Source organism: Gorilla gorilla, chromosome 3, assembly GCF_029281585.2.
Source record: "Gorilla gorilla gorilla isolate KB3781 chromosome 3, NHGRI_mGorGor1-v2.1_pri, whole genome shotgun sequence".
In the NCBI taxonomy this organism is placed as follows: Eukaryota; Metazoa; Chordata; class Mammalia; order Primates; family Hominidae; genus Gorilla; species Gorilla gorilla.
In genome coordinates, this window is record NC_073227.2 from 164349933 (window position 1) to 164364294 (window position 14362).

At 39.5% G+C, this 14362-nt stretch overlaps 1 protein-coding gene across 1 annotated transcript in view; it reads right to left on the minus strand.

The window, feature by feature from the left end:
• Nucleotides 1-13306: 13306 nt before the first annotated feature.
• The window catches only part of FREM3 (FRAS1 related extracellular matrix 3), a 123120-nt gene continuing 122064 nt past the window's right edge, over nt 13307-14362 (minus strand). The window contains exon 8 of the mRNA XM_004040430.5: nt 13307-13980. Within this exon, the coding sequence (XP_004040478.5) occupies nt 13739-13980 (242 nt within the window). The 3' untranslated portion in view covers nt 13307-13738. The remainder of the gene's footprint in view (nt 13981-14362) is intronic.

Below are 14362 nucleotides of genomic sequence, written 5' to 3' on the forward strand. Positions count from 1 at the left end.
AATAATTATACCCCATCATATTTATCATTTTCTAAAATTATGTTTTATATTCTAAAATAATTTTTATGTCAGGCAATTCTGTCTTTCTATACCTTTCTATACAATTCTGTCTTTCTATAAATATTCTTCCAGGCTGTATTTCACTTTGTGCCTTGTGTTTTCACCTAAATGTTGAGGGAAGAAAATTACTTTTTGGCAAATAACCATTTTCCTCCAGGTTTTTAATCTAAAGGTGGTTATATGCTAAAGACAATATGATATTAAGAAAGCAGAAGGTGTCATGTTCTTACTCAAATGCTAAACCTTTTCTTAATGGAAAGAAAATATGTAAACTAAATATGTTGTTTCTGAGACCTGAAGGTTATAACTTTTTAAATGTATTTCAGTCTAAAAGGTTAGGATCCCATGTATAAACATGGCAGTGCATAAGACACAACTGAGAGGCGAACTGCTATAGTATACAGAATTGTTAGCATTTCTTGTGGCTGGTGTATGCTTCAGAAAAAGATCAGTAAGTTACCACACTTTTCTTGCAAAATTGTATATAAATTAACCTGATATCCTTTTATGCCAAATCATGGTTACTAAATATTGCTATTCTGTAAAAGTGCCTAAGAATCATTATTTTCAACACTATCACCCCAGAAACAGTAAGAGAAACCTGAAAGTGGTAGGAGAGAATGAAAGGCCTTATTAGTCATCTAAATTATAAGTTTTCTTGTATGTTGTTAATATGGACATGGTAATTACAACTCAGTATCTTCTTGGGTTCCCTGACTCATTGTTCTTCACTCACTCTTACTAGGACCTCTGGAAGATATAATTTATCCTATTTAAGTGAGCAGGATTTTCCACTCTAGACATACTTTATAAGCATTTTCTCATTAGAAAACCAGATGTGCTATAACAGTAGTTTGATTTGCTCTTTACAATATCAACAGATACTACTTGTTTCTGTTTGTTTTTTGTTTTTTGTAGAGACAGGGTTTCATCATGGTGATCAGGCTGGTCTCGAACTCCTGACCTCGTGATCCACCCACCTTGGCCTCCCACAGTGGTGGGATTACAGGTGTGAGCCACCATGTTCAGCCTGTTTTTTTTTTTTTATTATTTCGATAGTTTTGGAGGAACAGGTGCTGGTTAGTTGGATGAAAAAGTTCTTTGGTGATGATTTCTGAGATTTTTGTGCACCTGTACCCAAGCAGTGTACACTGTACCCAATGTGTACTCTTTTATCCCTCACCACCCCCGCAACCCTTCCCCCAAGTCCCCAGAGTCCATTATGTCACTCTTATATATGCCTTTGTATCCTCGTAGCTTAGCTCTCATTTACAACATATGAACATACGATGTTTGTTTTTCCATTCCTGAGTTACTTCACTTAGAATTATGGTCTCTTTCCAGGTTGCTGTGAATGCCATTATTTCATTCCTTTTTATGACTGAGTAGCATTCCATGGTTAACTATATACCACATTTTCTTTATCCACTCATTGGTTGATGGGCATTTAGGCTGGTTCCATATTTTTGCAATTGTGAATTGTGCTGCTATAAACATGCATGTGCAAGTGTCTTTTTCATATAATGATTTCTTTTCCTCTAAGTAGATACCCAAGACTGTGATTGCTGGATCAAACAGCAGTTCTACTTTTCACCACATCCACACCAACATCTGTTATTTTTTGATTTTTTAATTATGGCCATTCTTGTGGGAGTAAGGTGGTATCGCATTGTGGTTTTGATTTGCATTTGCCTGATCGTTAGTGATGTTGAACATTTTTTCCTATGTTGGCCATTTGCATGTCTTCTTTTGAGAATTGTCTATTCATATCCTTCGTCCACTCTTTGATAGGAGTATTTGTTTTTTTTCCCTTGAGGCTGTCTGTTTACTCTGCTATTTCTTTTGCTGTGCAGAAGCTTTTTAGTTTAATTAGGTCCTGCCTATTTATCTTTCTATTTGTTGCATTTGCTTTTGGGTTCTTGGCTTAAGCCAATGTCTAGAAGAGTTTTTCGATGTATTTTCTGGAATTTTTATGATTTCAGGTCTTAGATTTAAGTTCTTTTTTTTTTTCTTGAGATGGAGTCTCGCTGTGTCACCCAGGCTGGAGTGCAGTGGCGCGATCTCGCCTCGCTGCAAGCTCCACCTCCCAGATTCATGCCATTCTCCTGCCTCAGCCTCCCTAGTAGCTGGGACTACAGGCACCTGCCACCACGCCCAGCTAATTTTTTGGATTTTTTAGTAGAGACGGGGTTTCACTGTGTTAGCCAGGATGGTCTCGATCTCCTGACCTCGTGATCTGCCTGCCTTGGCCTCCCAAAGTGCTGGGATTACAGGCGTGAGACACCACACCTGGCCAGATTTAAGTTCCTGATCAATCTTGAGTTAATTTTTGCATAGGGTGAGAGATAAGGATCCAGTTTCATTCTCCTACTTGTGGCTTGCTAATAATCCTAGCACCATTTGTTGAATAGGGTGTCCTTTCCCCACTTTATGTTTTTGTTTGCTTTGTCGAAGATCAGTTGGCTGTAAGTATTTGGCTTTACTTGTGGGTTCTCTATTCCATTCCACTGGTCTACGAGCCTATTTTTATACCATGACCATGCTGTTTTGGTAACTATAGCCTTGTACTATAGTTTGAAATCAGGTAATGTGATACCTCCAGATCTGTTCTTTTTGCTTAGTCTTGCTTTGGCTATGTGGGCTCTTTTTTGGTTCCATATGAATTCTAGGATTGTTTTTTCTAGTTCTACGAAGAATGATGATGGTATTTCTATGGGAATTGCATTGAATTTGTAAATTGCTTTTGGCAGTATGGTTATTTTCACAATATTGATTCTTCAAATCCATGAGCATGGAATGTGTTTCCATTTGTTTGTATCATCTACAATTTCTTTTAGCAGTGTTTTGTAGTTTTTCCTTGTAGAGATCTTTCATCTCCTTGGTAGGTATATTCCTAAGTATTTTATTTTATTTTTTTTTGTGGCTGTTGTAAAGGGGGTTGAGTTCTTGATTTGATTCTCAGCTTGGTCATTGTTGGTGTATAGCAGTGGTACTGATTTGTGTGTATTGATTTTCTATCCTGAAACTTTACTGAATTCATTGATCAGATCTAGGAGGTTTCTGCATGAGTCTTTAGGGTTTTTTAAGTATATGATCATATCATTGGTGAACAGTGACAGCTTGACTTCCTCTTTACCGATTTGGATGCCCTTTATTTATTTCTCTTGTCTGATTCCTCTGGCTAGACTTACAGTACTATGTTGAATAGAAATGGTGAAAGTAGGCATCTTTGTCTTGTTCCAGTTCTCAGGCGGAATGATTTCAACTTTTCCCCTTTCAGTATAATGTTGGCTATGGGTTTATAATAGATGGCTTTTATTACCTTGAGGTATGTCCCTTTCATGCCGATTTTGCTGAGGGTTTTGATCATAAAGGGATGCTGGGTTTTGTCAAATGCTTTTTCTGCATCTGTTGAGATGATCACATAATTTTTATTTTTAATTCTCATAACTTGTTTTTGATCTTACAGGCTTATAGATGGAAGGAACTTTCCTTGAGTCTCAGATTGGACCTTTTGGACCTTTTTTTTTTTTTTTTTTTTTTGAGTTAAGGGTCTCACCTGGTCACCCAGGCTGGAGTGCAGTGGCACGATCTCAGCTCATTGAAGCCTCTGCCTCCCAGGTTCAAGTGATTCTCTTGCCTCAGCCTCTCAAGTAGCTGCAATTACAGGTGTGTGCCACCATGCCTCACTAATTTTTATATTTTTAGTAGAGACAGATTTCACCATGTTGCCCAGGCTGGTCTTGAACTCCTGACCTCAAGTGATCTGCCCACCTTGGCTTCTCAAAGTGCGGGAATTACAGGTGTGAGCCACCATGCTCAGTCTCAGATTGGACTTTTGAGCTGATGCTTGGAATGAGTTAAAATTTTGGGGGACTATTGGGAAGGGATGATTCTTTTTTGCAGTGTGAGAAGATCATTAGATTTGGGAGGGAAGGGGTAGAATGATATAGTTTGGGTATTTGTTCCCTCCAAATCTCATGTTTAAATTTGGTCCCCAATGCTGAAGGCAGGGCTTGGCTGGAGGTGTCTGGGTTATGAGGTGGATACCTCAAGAATGGCTTGGTGCATTTCTTACAGAATGAATGAGTTCTTGTTCTGTTTGTTCACAGGAGAGCTTGTTGTTTAAAAGAGTGTGGCACCTCCATCCCCCTTTTTCCTTTCTTGCCATGTGACACACCAGCTCCCCTTCACCTTCTGCCATAATTGAAAGCTTCCTGAAGCCTCACCAGAAACAGATGCTGGTGCCATGCTTCCTGTACAGCCTGCAGAATTGTGAGCCAAATAAACTTTTCTTTATAAATTACCCAGCCTCAGGTGTTCCTTTATAGCAACACAAATGGACTAAGACAGCAATTTTCAAAGCTTTACACATTTGGCTGTATGTCTTTTTTCTCTTCTACAGCTGTCTAACCTGTTTCTTATTTGCCACAAAGGAGGATATAGGGAAACTTTGGGCTCATGTTAATGCTCATAGGTAGATGTCAGCAGTGATACTTCTGGATCAGGTGAGGCTATCCATTTGACTTTTACACTTGAGCCCATCAGACAGTTTTACTACTGTATTAGTCCATTCTCATGCTACTAATGAAGACATACCTGAGACCGGGTAATTTATGAAGGAAGGGGTTTAATGGACTCATGGTTCCACATGTCTGGGAAGGCCTGACAATCATGGCGGAAGGCAAATGAGGAGCAAATTCATGTCTTACATGGCAACAGGCAAGAGAACTTGTGCAAGGGAACTCCCGTTTATAAAACCACCAGATCTTGTAAGACTTATTCACTACCATGAGAATAGTTGGGGGAAACTGCCCCCATGATTTAATTATCTCCACCTGGCCCCATCCTTGACACATGAGGATTATTACAATTCATGGTGAGATGTTGGTGCGGACACAGCCAAACCGTATCATTCCACCCGTGGCCCCTCCCAAATCTCATGTCCTTACATTTCAAAACCAATCATGCCTTACCAACAATCCCCCAAAGTCTTAACTGACTTCAGCATTAACTCAAAAGTCCACAGTCCAAAGTAATCGCCCTTGACACATGGGGATTACTACAATTCAAGGTGAGATTTGAGTGGGAACACAGCCAATCCACATCAACTACCAACATTAAATCACTTTAAAAAAGGTGCCAAGAAATCTGATACTTTGCTTTACATTTAAAAGAAGAGGATAAGAAGTCTAAAAAGGCTTTAGGAAAAATCTTTCAAATCACCCTCCATTAGGTGGAGTAAGCACTGGGCTAGCTAGCAGTCAGGAGAATAGAGTCATAGTCTCAGCCATATCACAGCCAATGTGATGCTGGGAAAAATAATTTGCTGAAATGGAACAGGAGCTCATCTTTTTTTTTTTTTTTTTTTTTTTTTGAGACAGGGTCTCATCCAGGCTGCCTGGAGTACAGTGGTACAATCATAGCTCACTGCAGTCTTGAACTCCCAGGCTCAAGAGGTACTCTTGCTTTAGCCTCCCAAGTAGCCAGGACCACAGGTGTGCACCACCACACTCAGCTAATTTTTAAATTTTTTTGTAGAGATAGGGTTTTGCTTTGTAGCCCTGGCTGTTATTGAACTACTGGCTTCAAACTATCCTTCTTCCTTGGCCTCCCAAGGTGCTGGGATTACAAGTGTGATTCACAACACTCAGCTAGGAGCTCATCATTTTAAAGCACTTTTGCTTGTACATTTCAATTGAATCAACTCAAGCCTCAGTTTCCTCAGGTTCCATGATTCTTTGTATAACTCTATACTTATCAGCTATGAGTATAAGCACATCAACAAATCACAGGTACTTCAATTCATGCTTTTATGGCAAGATGTGGAAGAAATGTAAAATTAGGAGTCAGGTGATGTAGGCTCAAATCTTAGCTCCACCCCTTGATACCTGAACAACTCAGGAGTATTTTTGTTTCTATTATGGGATATTAATAAGCACCTCACATTGGACTAAGGACAATTAAATGGGAAAAGGATATGAAGGCATCTTGTAAATTCCAAGTAAGGAAACTGTTGAAAGTAAATATGATGGTATCTAAAGCTCCATTTGAAATTTCAGATGTGGAGCTGCCTCTTCAATTAGTTGATTTATCTGGCGTTCATTCACATTTACACTCACATTTAGGATTGCTCTAAGCCTTTAATGGATTATTCTGTCCCCAGTTAATGAGTATGGATTGCTGCTCTGCTCCAGCTGTCCCCCACCATCCATCCCCATCAGTCCTCCTGTCAGAAGCATACCTGGCCATCAGTGCCGAAGGAGTCACTGGAGCACACTCAGTCAGCAGTTTGGGCATGTCATAATATCTGCTGAATTCACAGGGGTAGGCCTCCAGGTTGAGGTTCTAGTGAAAGCAAAGGGTGCCAGCAGGTCTTAGGGAGGCACTGCACTGTTTGAGGGTGGGGGGCTCTGCCTGGGCACTGCCAGGTGCTTGGCGTGCTTTGTGGTGAAGCCATCCTTGGTGTGGAGCTTGCTGTCACTAGAAGATTGGAGCACTGCGTTTGCCCACATGGGAGGAATCTCAAATATACTTAGTGTCTGCCCAAGAGAAGGAAGCTCAGTATACTTAGTGTCTACCATGGCCTGCCATCAGGGCTGAGAGGGAGCTCAAAATTGTCAAGAGGCCATGTGGACATGACAGGCAGCATTCCTGGAACCCAGGGAGACAGCCTGCATAGGGCAGAGCTTGGGGATGGGGTGACTGGGTCCTACTTGTATCTTCAGTTCTTCCAGTGGCCTGAGGCATGGCCCTGAGGTCCCCCTTCTCCTTGCAGAGAATGCATGCTTGTGCCTTTTGTCTTGTGGTAACACCTATCATTCATGTGCGGTATCATCACAATGATTTTGATTAAAATGAGGTAAACAGCGTCATCAGGCCCGATATATTGAATCTTGGCTGAGAAAGCCTCAGCTCCCACTGTGTCAGACAGATGAGGCTGACAGAGACCTGGGAGAACAGATGCTAATGAAAACATAAGGGACTGGCCACTCCAGGATAATAAGAATAAAACAAGGAATAGTAATTACAGTTTGCTGAGTGCCTAGTGAACACTAGTGTACATATATCATCATATTGATTCTCAATAATCCTATGAAGGAGATATTCTCATTTTGCAGGTGAAAAACTGAGTCATTGACACAATTATCTCTGTAAATTATTGACTTCTATATTATAAGGGAAACAGGCTTGGAATAAATTGATTAATAATAATCAATTACTGATTTTTGAGATATCAATGTACTTCTCTCAAAAAATTCCTTGTTCAAATGTGGCCTAATTTCTTGTTGCTTCAACAAGATGAAAACATATGGAGCTCTTCCTTCAATGGTTGTGCTTAGGAGACTCTCTGATGGGATTTCTTTTAGTCCTTGGAAGATGTAATTGTGGACATAAAAAAATCATAAACACACACACATGCATACAACACATATTTAGTGAAATTATTTCATACTTGTTAACTATTATGTTAAAAAAAATACAATACATTTTTACTTACTCAGAATGGCCTAAGAAAAGAAAGAAGTGGAAGCTCAAGTATACTTAGTGTCTACCATGGCCAGAGAGCTGGGGAGAAGTGAGGCAGGGTCCAGACCCAGTGAAAAACGTTCATTAGGGCTAAAAATCATTACACAGAGTTTGCACTGATCTGGTCCTAGCACAGGCTTCCTCCTCACTGGGAGCCCCACCTCACTCAGCTCTGAACTGGGCCCTTTAAGCATGCTCTCTCACCAGTGGGGTGTTCTATCTTAGAAAAGGTTGCTGTCGACCTCACTCAGTGACACTAGGAGTGCATTCTGTAGCGGGGATGCGCCTATACCTTTGCTTTAACATTCTTTGAATAAGTATAAGAGTTGCTTAATTTCAACATTCTTCCGCAGTTAATATATTTCTTGTAGCATTATGTCTATTTAAGTTAAGCACTTCTGTTCAAAACAGATACCTTTACAATTCAAGATACCTCTTAATATGCATATTATATATTATGTAATATATTAAAATATACATGATATATATATTAATTCTGACATTGTAAGAGCAATAAAAATTATTATCCATAAGAAGGCACTTACAGATCTTACAGTACTTGGGGGACATCATTACATTTGATTTTTATTATGGCACAGTACAATATTGAGGACCAGAGTGACCCGGAAAGAACTGGAGCTTTAGAATGAGACAAATCCAATGTGATAAAATGGTCATGGTGCTTAATCCAGGGAAGTATATCCATATGATTTTTATTATATTTTATTACATTTAAAATATTTAAAATGTACAAAATTAATGGGGGTATGGTAGAGAAGGTAAGCTCTTGTGATGATTCATAACTTCCTATCATATTTTTTTCTTGTGATGCTCCATTGTAGAATCAAAGAACATAGCTTTGTAAAAAGTCCAACATATTTGTGCTAGCTCTGAATTAAAATTCATTCGATCTATTGTAGTGCCAAGATATGCCATAATACCAAGAATGGAGGAGTCTGAGGCCATGGTCCATCAACTGACAGCGTGAACTTCACGTCAAGAAGTGAGATTGGTGAATAAGTGAAGACAGAAGGAAAATTGGAGATACAGCTGGATGTATGAACCCTGCTCTGAAAACACTCTTTAACGGTATAAGGATTCTTATTAACAAATTTTATTTCTTCTTTATCTGATCATTATTTTATTTTGATTTATAGAGGAATATATAGGGGGGATATCTATCTTTAGAGACACACTTTTGTGTGTGTATATATAAATATATATGTATGTATATGTGTGTGTGTATATATATATGTATGTGTATGTGTGTGTATGTGTGTGTGTATGTGTGTATTCTCTAGTCATGCTCCAAATTTGGAGTCTTTTTCTATAGTCTTGATATTACTAGTGCGATATTGTGATAAAATAAGAAATATCATTTAAGGTCTTTGTTCCTGATTCCTGTCATAGAGCTAGTAAAACCTTTGGAATTTCTGAGTGATAGAGGAAAGTGGAGAGTCTTTTGCTATTCCTAATAGGCCCCTGTTAACCATATATGAGTTTATGCTAATGAGGTGACTCTTGAAGGATGGGCTGCTTGCCAGAGGAACCAACCATGTGATTACAGGGTTGGAAATTTCAGTCCCACTTCCAAACCTCGAGGGAGGCAAGAAGAGCTGGAGATTAAGTCAATCACCAATGACCAATGATTTAATAAACCATGCCTATAAAATGGAGTCTCCATAAAAACCCTAAATAACAGGGTTTGGAGAGGTTCCAAGTCAGTGAATGCATCCACATGGTAGGAGGGTGGTGCATCCCAAACTCCAGGGGACAGCAGCTCCTGTGCTCAGGACCCTTTGGGACCTTGCCCTATGTCCCTCTTCATCTGGCTGTTCATTTCTTTTCTTCTTTTTCTTTTTCTTTTTTTGAGATGGACTCTTGCTCTGTCACACAGGCTGGAGTGCAATGGCGCAATGTTGGCTCACTGCAACCTCTGCCTCCTGGGTTCAAATGATTCTCCTGCCTCAGCGTCCGGCATAGCTGGGATTACAGGCACATGCCACCACACCCGGCTAATTTTTGTATTTTTACTAGAGACGGGGTTTCACCATGTTGGCCAGGCTGGTCTCAAACTCCTGACCTCAAGTGGTCTACCCACCTTGGCCTCCCAAAGTTCTGGGATTACAGGTGTGAGACATTGAGCCTGGCCCATCTGGCTGTTCATTTCTATCTATTATAATATCCTTTATAATAAACCAGTAATAGTAAAAGTGTTTCCCTGAGTTATGTGCTGTTATTGCAAATTATCAAACCTGAGAGGTGGTTATGGGCACTTCCAATTTGTAGCCAAGTTGTTCAGAAGTATGGTGTCTGAAGTGGGAGAAGTCTTAAGGGACTGAGCCCTTCACCTGTGGGATCTGATGCTAACTCCAGGTAGGAATGGTAGGGTACCCAGTTGGTATCCCAAGGGTGGGAGAATTGGTTCTTGGTGTGGGAAGAACCCACATATTTTGTGTAAGAAATGTTGTGAGTAGAGGAATAGAATCATAGTTTTATCTTTGTTTTGTTGTTGTTTTTGTTTTGTTTTGTTTTGTTTGAGACAGGGTCTTGCTCTGCTGCCCAGGCTGGAGTGCAGTGGCTCACTGCAGCCTCAAACTTCTGGGTTCAAGTAATCCTCTCACCTCAGCCTCCCAAGTAGCTGGGACTACAGGCTTGGGCCATCACACCTGACTAATTTTTTGTTTTCTGTAGGGACAGGGTCTCACCATGTTGCCCTGGCTTGTCTCAAACTCCTGGGCTCACACAGTCTTCTCGCATTGGCCTCCCAATGTGCCGAGATTACACCAGCGATGTTGAGCCACCATGCCCAGCCGAGGAATAGTTTTTATTTCATTAGATTTATTAATACTTACATTATTGGTAGATTAGGCTAATGCTGGACTGCCTACAGCTTCTTTCCAAACATAGGTCTACTAAAGCCTCAGGTTGGAATTCCCATTGCTTTCAGGACATTGTTTATCTGCTGATGCTGCTTCCAAGTATTACCTCTGTCAGATGGACTGCGTTATGTCTTCAGGACAGGGCCTTGAATCTCTACAGAAAGATCCCCTCACAGCAGACACTGAGTGTCAACCTCTGTCTGTATTCCCTGAGCGTGCTTTCTAGTGTTCTTCATTTTAGTTCGTTGCCAATACCAGCAAACTCTCCTGATCTCTCCCTGCCTGTGGTACCAGCTTCCTGTGGCTGCTATAACAAATTACTATAAACTTGATGGCTTAAAAAAACAGAAATTTACTTTCTCCTAGTTCTGGAGTTTAGAAGTCCAAAATCAGTATTACTGGGACAGAGCCTAGTTGTTGGCACGGCTGTACTGCCTCCAGCAGGAGAATCTACTTCCTGCCTGCCAGCTTCCAATGGCTGCTGGCCTTCCATGGCTTGTAGCCCCATTACTCCAATCTCTGCCTTTCATAGTCACATTGCATCCTCCTCTTCTGTATGTAACCTCTATCTCACGTCCTCTTATGAGGACTCTTGTGATTACATTTAGGGCCCATTCAGGATAATCTTCCTATCTCAAGATCCTTAATTACATGTGCAAAGATGCTTTTTCTATTTCTATATAAGGTAAAATCCGTAGGTTCCAGGGATTAGGACAAGTCAGTGCTAAATATTCCTGCAGGGACCCTATGAGACTTCATCACAAATTGTGATAACAATAACAGAATGAGGTCATTATAATCTGTTTAATTTCCTCAATTTCATAAATAGCAACAACTTGCTAATGAGCACATATATTTACCGGCATAACTTTAGAGTACGTTTACAAAATAAATGACTGATAATCTCATTACCCTAATAGAAAGTTATTACCATTTCCAGGCATTTTCTTTTAGTCTTTTCCATATGTTTAAGGATTGCAATAGCCACATGGTCATGGATACTCTAGAATTCATACTATTCTATCAAGTAGATATCCTATAATTCAGTTAACCATTTCCTGAGTATTGGGTATTTAGGCTGCTTATAATTATTTATTGTTATAAATAAGGTTAGGAGCAGCAACATTCTGCTGCCTTAGTGACAAACAAATTTTTGAATGCTTAGCTGGCAGAAAGCCAGCTGTGGAGTCATCAGTGTTGGGTTGCTCCCCATAGTTCACTGTCTCCTGGGCTGAGCCCTGGTGGGTATGGCAGTTCACCAAGGACCTATGGCTGGTGTCTCTGCTCCAGTAAATGATGGCCCTGAGCTGCCTTTTTCATTCACCCTGTCAGTGGAGCCCTTAAATTGGGCCCTGGGTACTGAAATAAAATATACAACAACTTTCCGTTTAAAGTTTACACAAGAACAGCAACATCTAGTGTATCTCCATTACACTTTCCAGCTCTGAGAAAACTAAAGTTTTAAGTGAGAAAAAAATACTTAATATTTTTTTCTATAAAAATGTTAGCATAGGGAAGAGTATATAAGGGATGACAAATGAGCCCAGTTTTCCATAGTGTGCAATTCCATTCCTGGTAGGAAATCAGGCATTTTTTCACTCTTTCAGGACACTAGATTACTTTCGTTACTGAATTGTAGAATATGCTATAAGTCATAACTAGAATACACCAGGTTTTATCCTAAAAAATGTAATTTTGCTTCTCTGGCATATCTTAATGGGTAGAAACTGGGAATGAAACAGACTTTATAAAAAGCACTGTTTGTGATATCCTCCCCCCAAAAATATGAATGCCTAAACACTGCATTCATCTGAATGTACCTAAGTAACAAAAAAATACAATGAGAGAGAAAAAGAGTGATTTTCTGAAAAACACTGAAAGACTGGAATTAATTTTGAGTTCAAAACAGATTCCTCCATAATGCCGACAATGTGTATTTCCCCTGGGCACACAGGTACTCAGCAGGGAATTCAGTTGTTGCTTCATTTGAGGCCCGAACCAGGGGATCTGTGGGGTCTCTTAGGTATATCTGAGAGTTATCTTGGTCCATGTGTAGTTTTTCTATTACTTTTTTTCTAATGTGTGTGAAGGGGACATATCTCTTTGACCTGAAGAAGCAGCCCAATAACTATTTGTTGAATTTGAGTTTAAAAGAGTTTTGCTCCTGGTGGTTGGGCAAATTGCAAGGTGAGGGAGGGTGATTTTCTGTTGGTGGATATGCACTCAGACACGAATCAGACAGAACTGGAAGAGATCTTAACAGAAATTGAGTCCAAATTTCTCATTTTACAGAGGGAGAAGTGAGGTCAAGAGTTATAAGGTAGTTTAGAAAAATATTTCCTCTGGTTGGGAAAATGAAAGTCTAGCAAAGAAGCAAAACCTGGGCTAACAGTAGACAAGGGCTTCTTGGCCTATATATGCAGACTATATCACATTCAAGAGCCTTTTTATCCCTATTCAATATTTGGAAAAAATGCATCTGGGAATGGTTTCTATTATACACTATGTTGGCTTGAGAATAAGTTAATGTCTGAAACACAAATTTTAAAAAAAGATTTGCATAAGAAATACCTAAAAAGTAATGATGGGGCACAAAGATGTGGTTTCAAAATAATTTGGAAACTTTGATTTATGTGGTATTAGCCACGGCTATATATATTGTCAATTTAACATTAGTTAAGAACTAATTGGGCAGTTTGTGAACTATGCAAATCTTCAACTCTTCTTTCTTCTCCTTTCCATTACTTGCATGTTCATCATTTTACAGTTTATTATCCTTTTTTTTTTTTTTTACAAAAGAGTGCAAAGGAATAAAGAGTTGAAAAATTTCCCTACCAAGTAGTTCTGATAAAGACTTGTGAAGAAAAATCGAAGAATTTGCTAAAGGAACTTTATATATGGAGAGAGAGAGTTGAAAAGTGTTTCATATGCAGCATCAATCAGTAAAGAGAGGTTAATTCTTTGATCTTAACTTTTGATTTAATTGATCACAGTGGATTTCTTACTTGCCTCAGAAACAAAGTAAAACAAAATAGAAAAAGAACATGAACACAGTCTAATTATTTGTGGGCTCAGTGTTTTCTAGGTATATATATTTCTATCTCCATGCAGTCATATAAATTACATTTCCACATATCACCAGAATATAACACCAATGACAGTACAATATCACTGATATCCCAGAATTGCTAAGATCTATAAACAGTAGAGTTTCATTCTGTTGTTAGGAGACATATCTTGGCTGTTTTTTTCCCTCTTAAAGTCTTTCAATCAAAGGAACTACAAGCACTCTGCTTACAGTCCGTGATGGTGTCCTTGATGAAAATGGTAGTTTTATTTGGTTCTCCAAGCACTGCACCCATAGGCATCTGAAGAAGTAATTCAAACTTCTCTGGGCCTTCCAAGGTAGGCTGTCCCAGGTCATCAAGGATGGTCACTCGGAATGTCTGCATGTGTATGCCTGGAGCAAAGTCCAGATTTCGGCTGATACCAACATAATCTGTTCCAGCTAGTGAAAAAGGAAAAGGCACTGGTGAGACAGTAGGATTTGTCATAAGTTTTCCTTCAGAGAAAAATGAGAGCTCTCACCAACTCTGCGGCATTCACCTTTGTACCCAACACTCTCAGGATCATATATTTTGGGTTTGATCCCCAGAAGGGGGAACTTCCATATTCTACCAAATGCCTTGTAGTCCCTTGTGCCATGCCCACATGCCATCCTTACCAGGGCTTTACACGTCTAGACCAGGCACATCACCTTCCAACTACTTCCACCAAGATTCTGCCAATTTATTGAAGGATCTCTGAAGGTAGCTTCAATTTGAAATGAAAGGATTTGCCTTTTTAATTTTTTAAACTTGAAGATAAATGTAATACATTTTATTTTGATT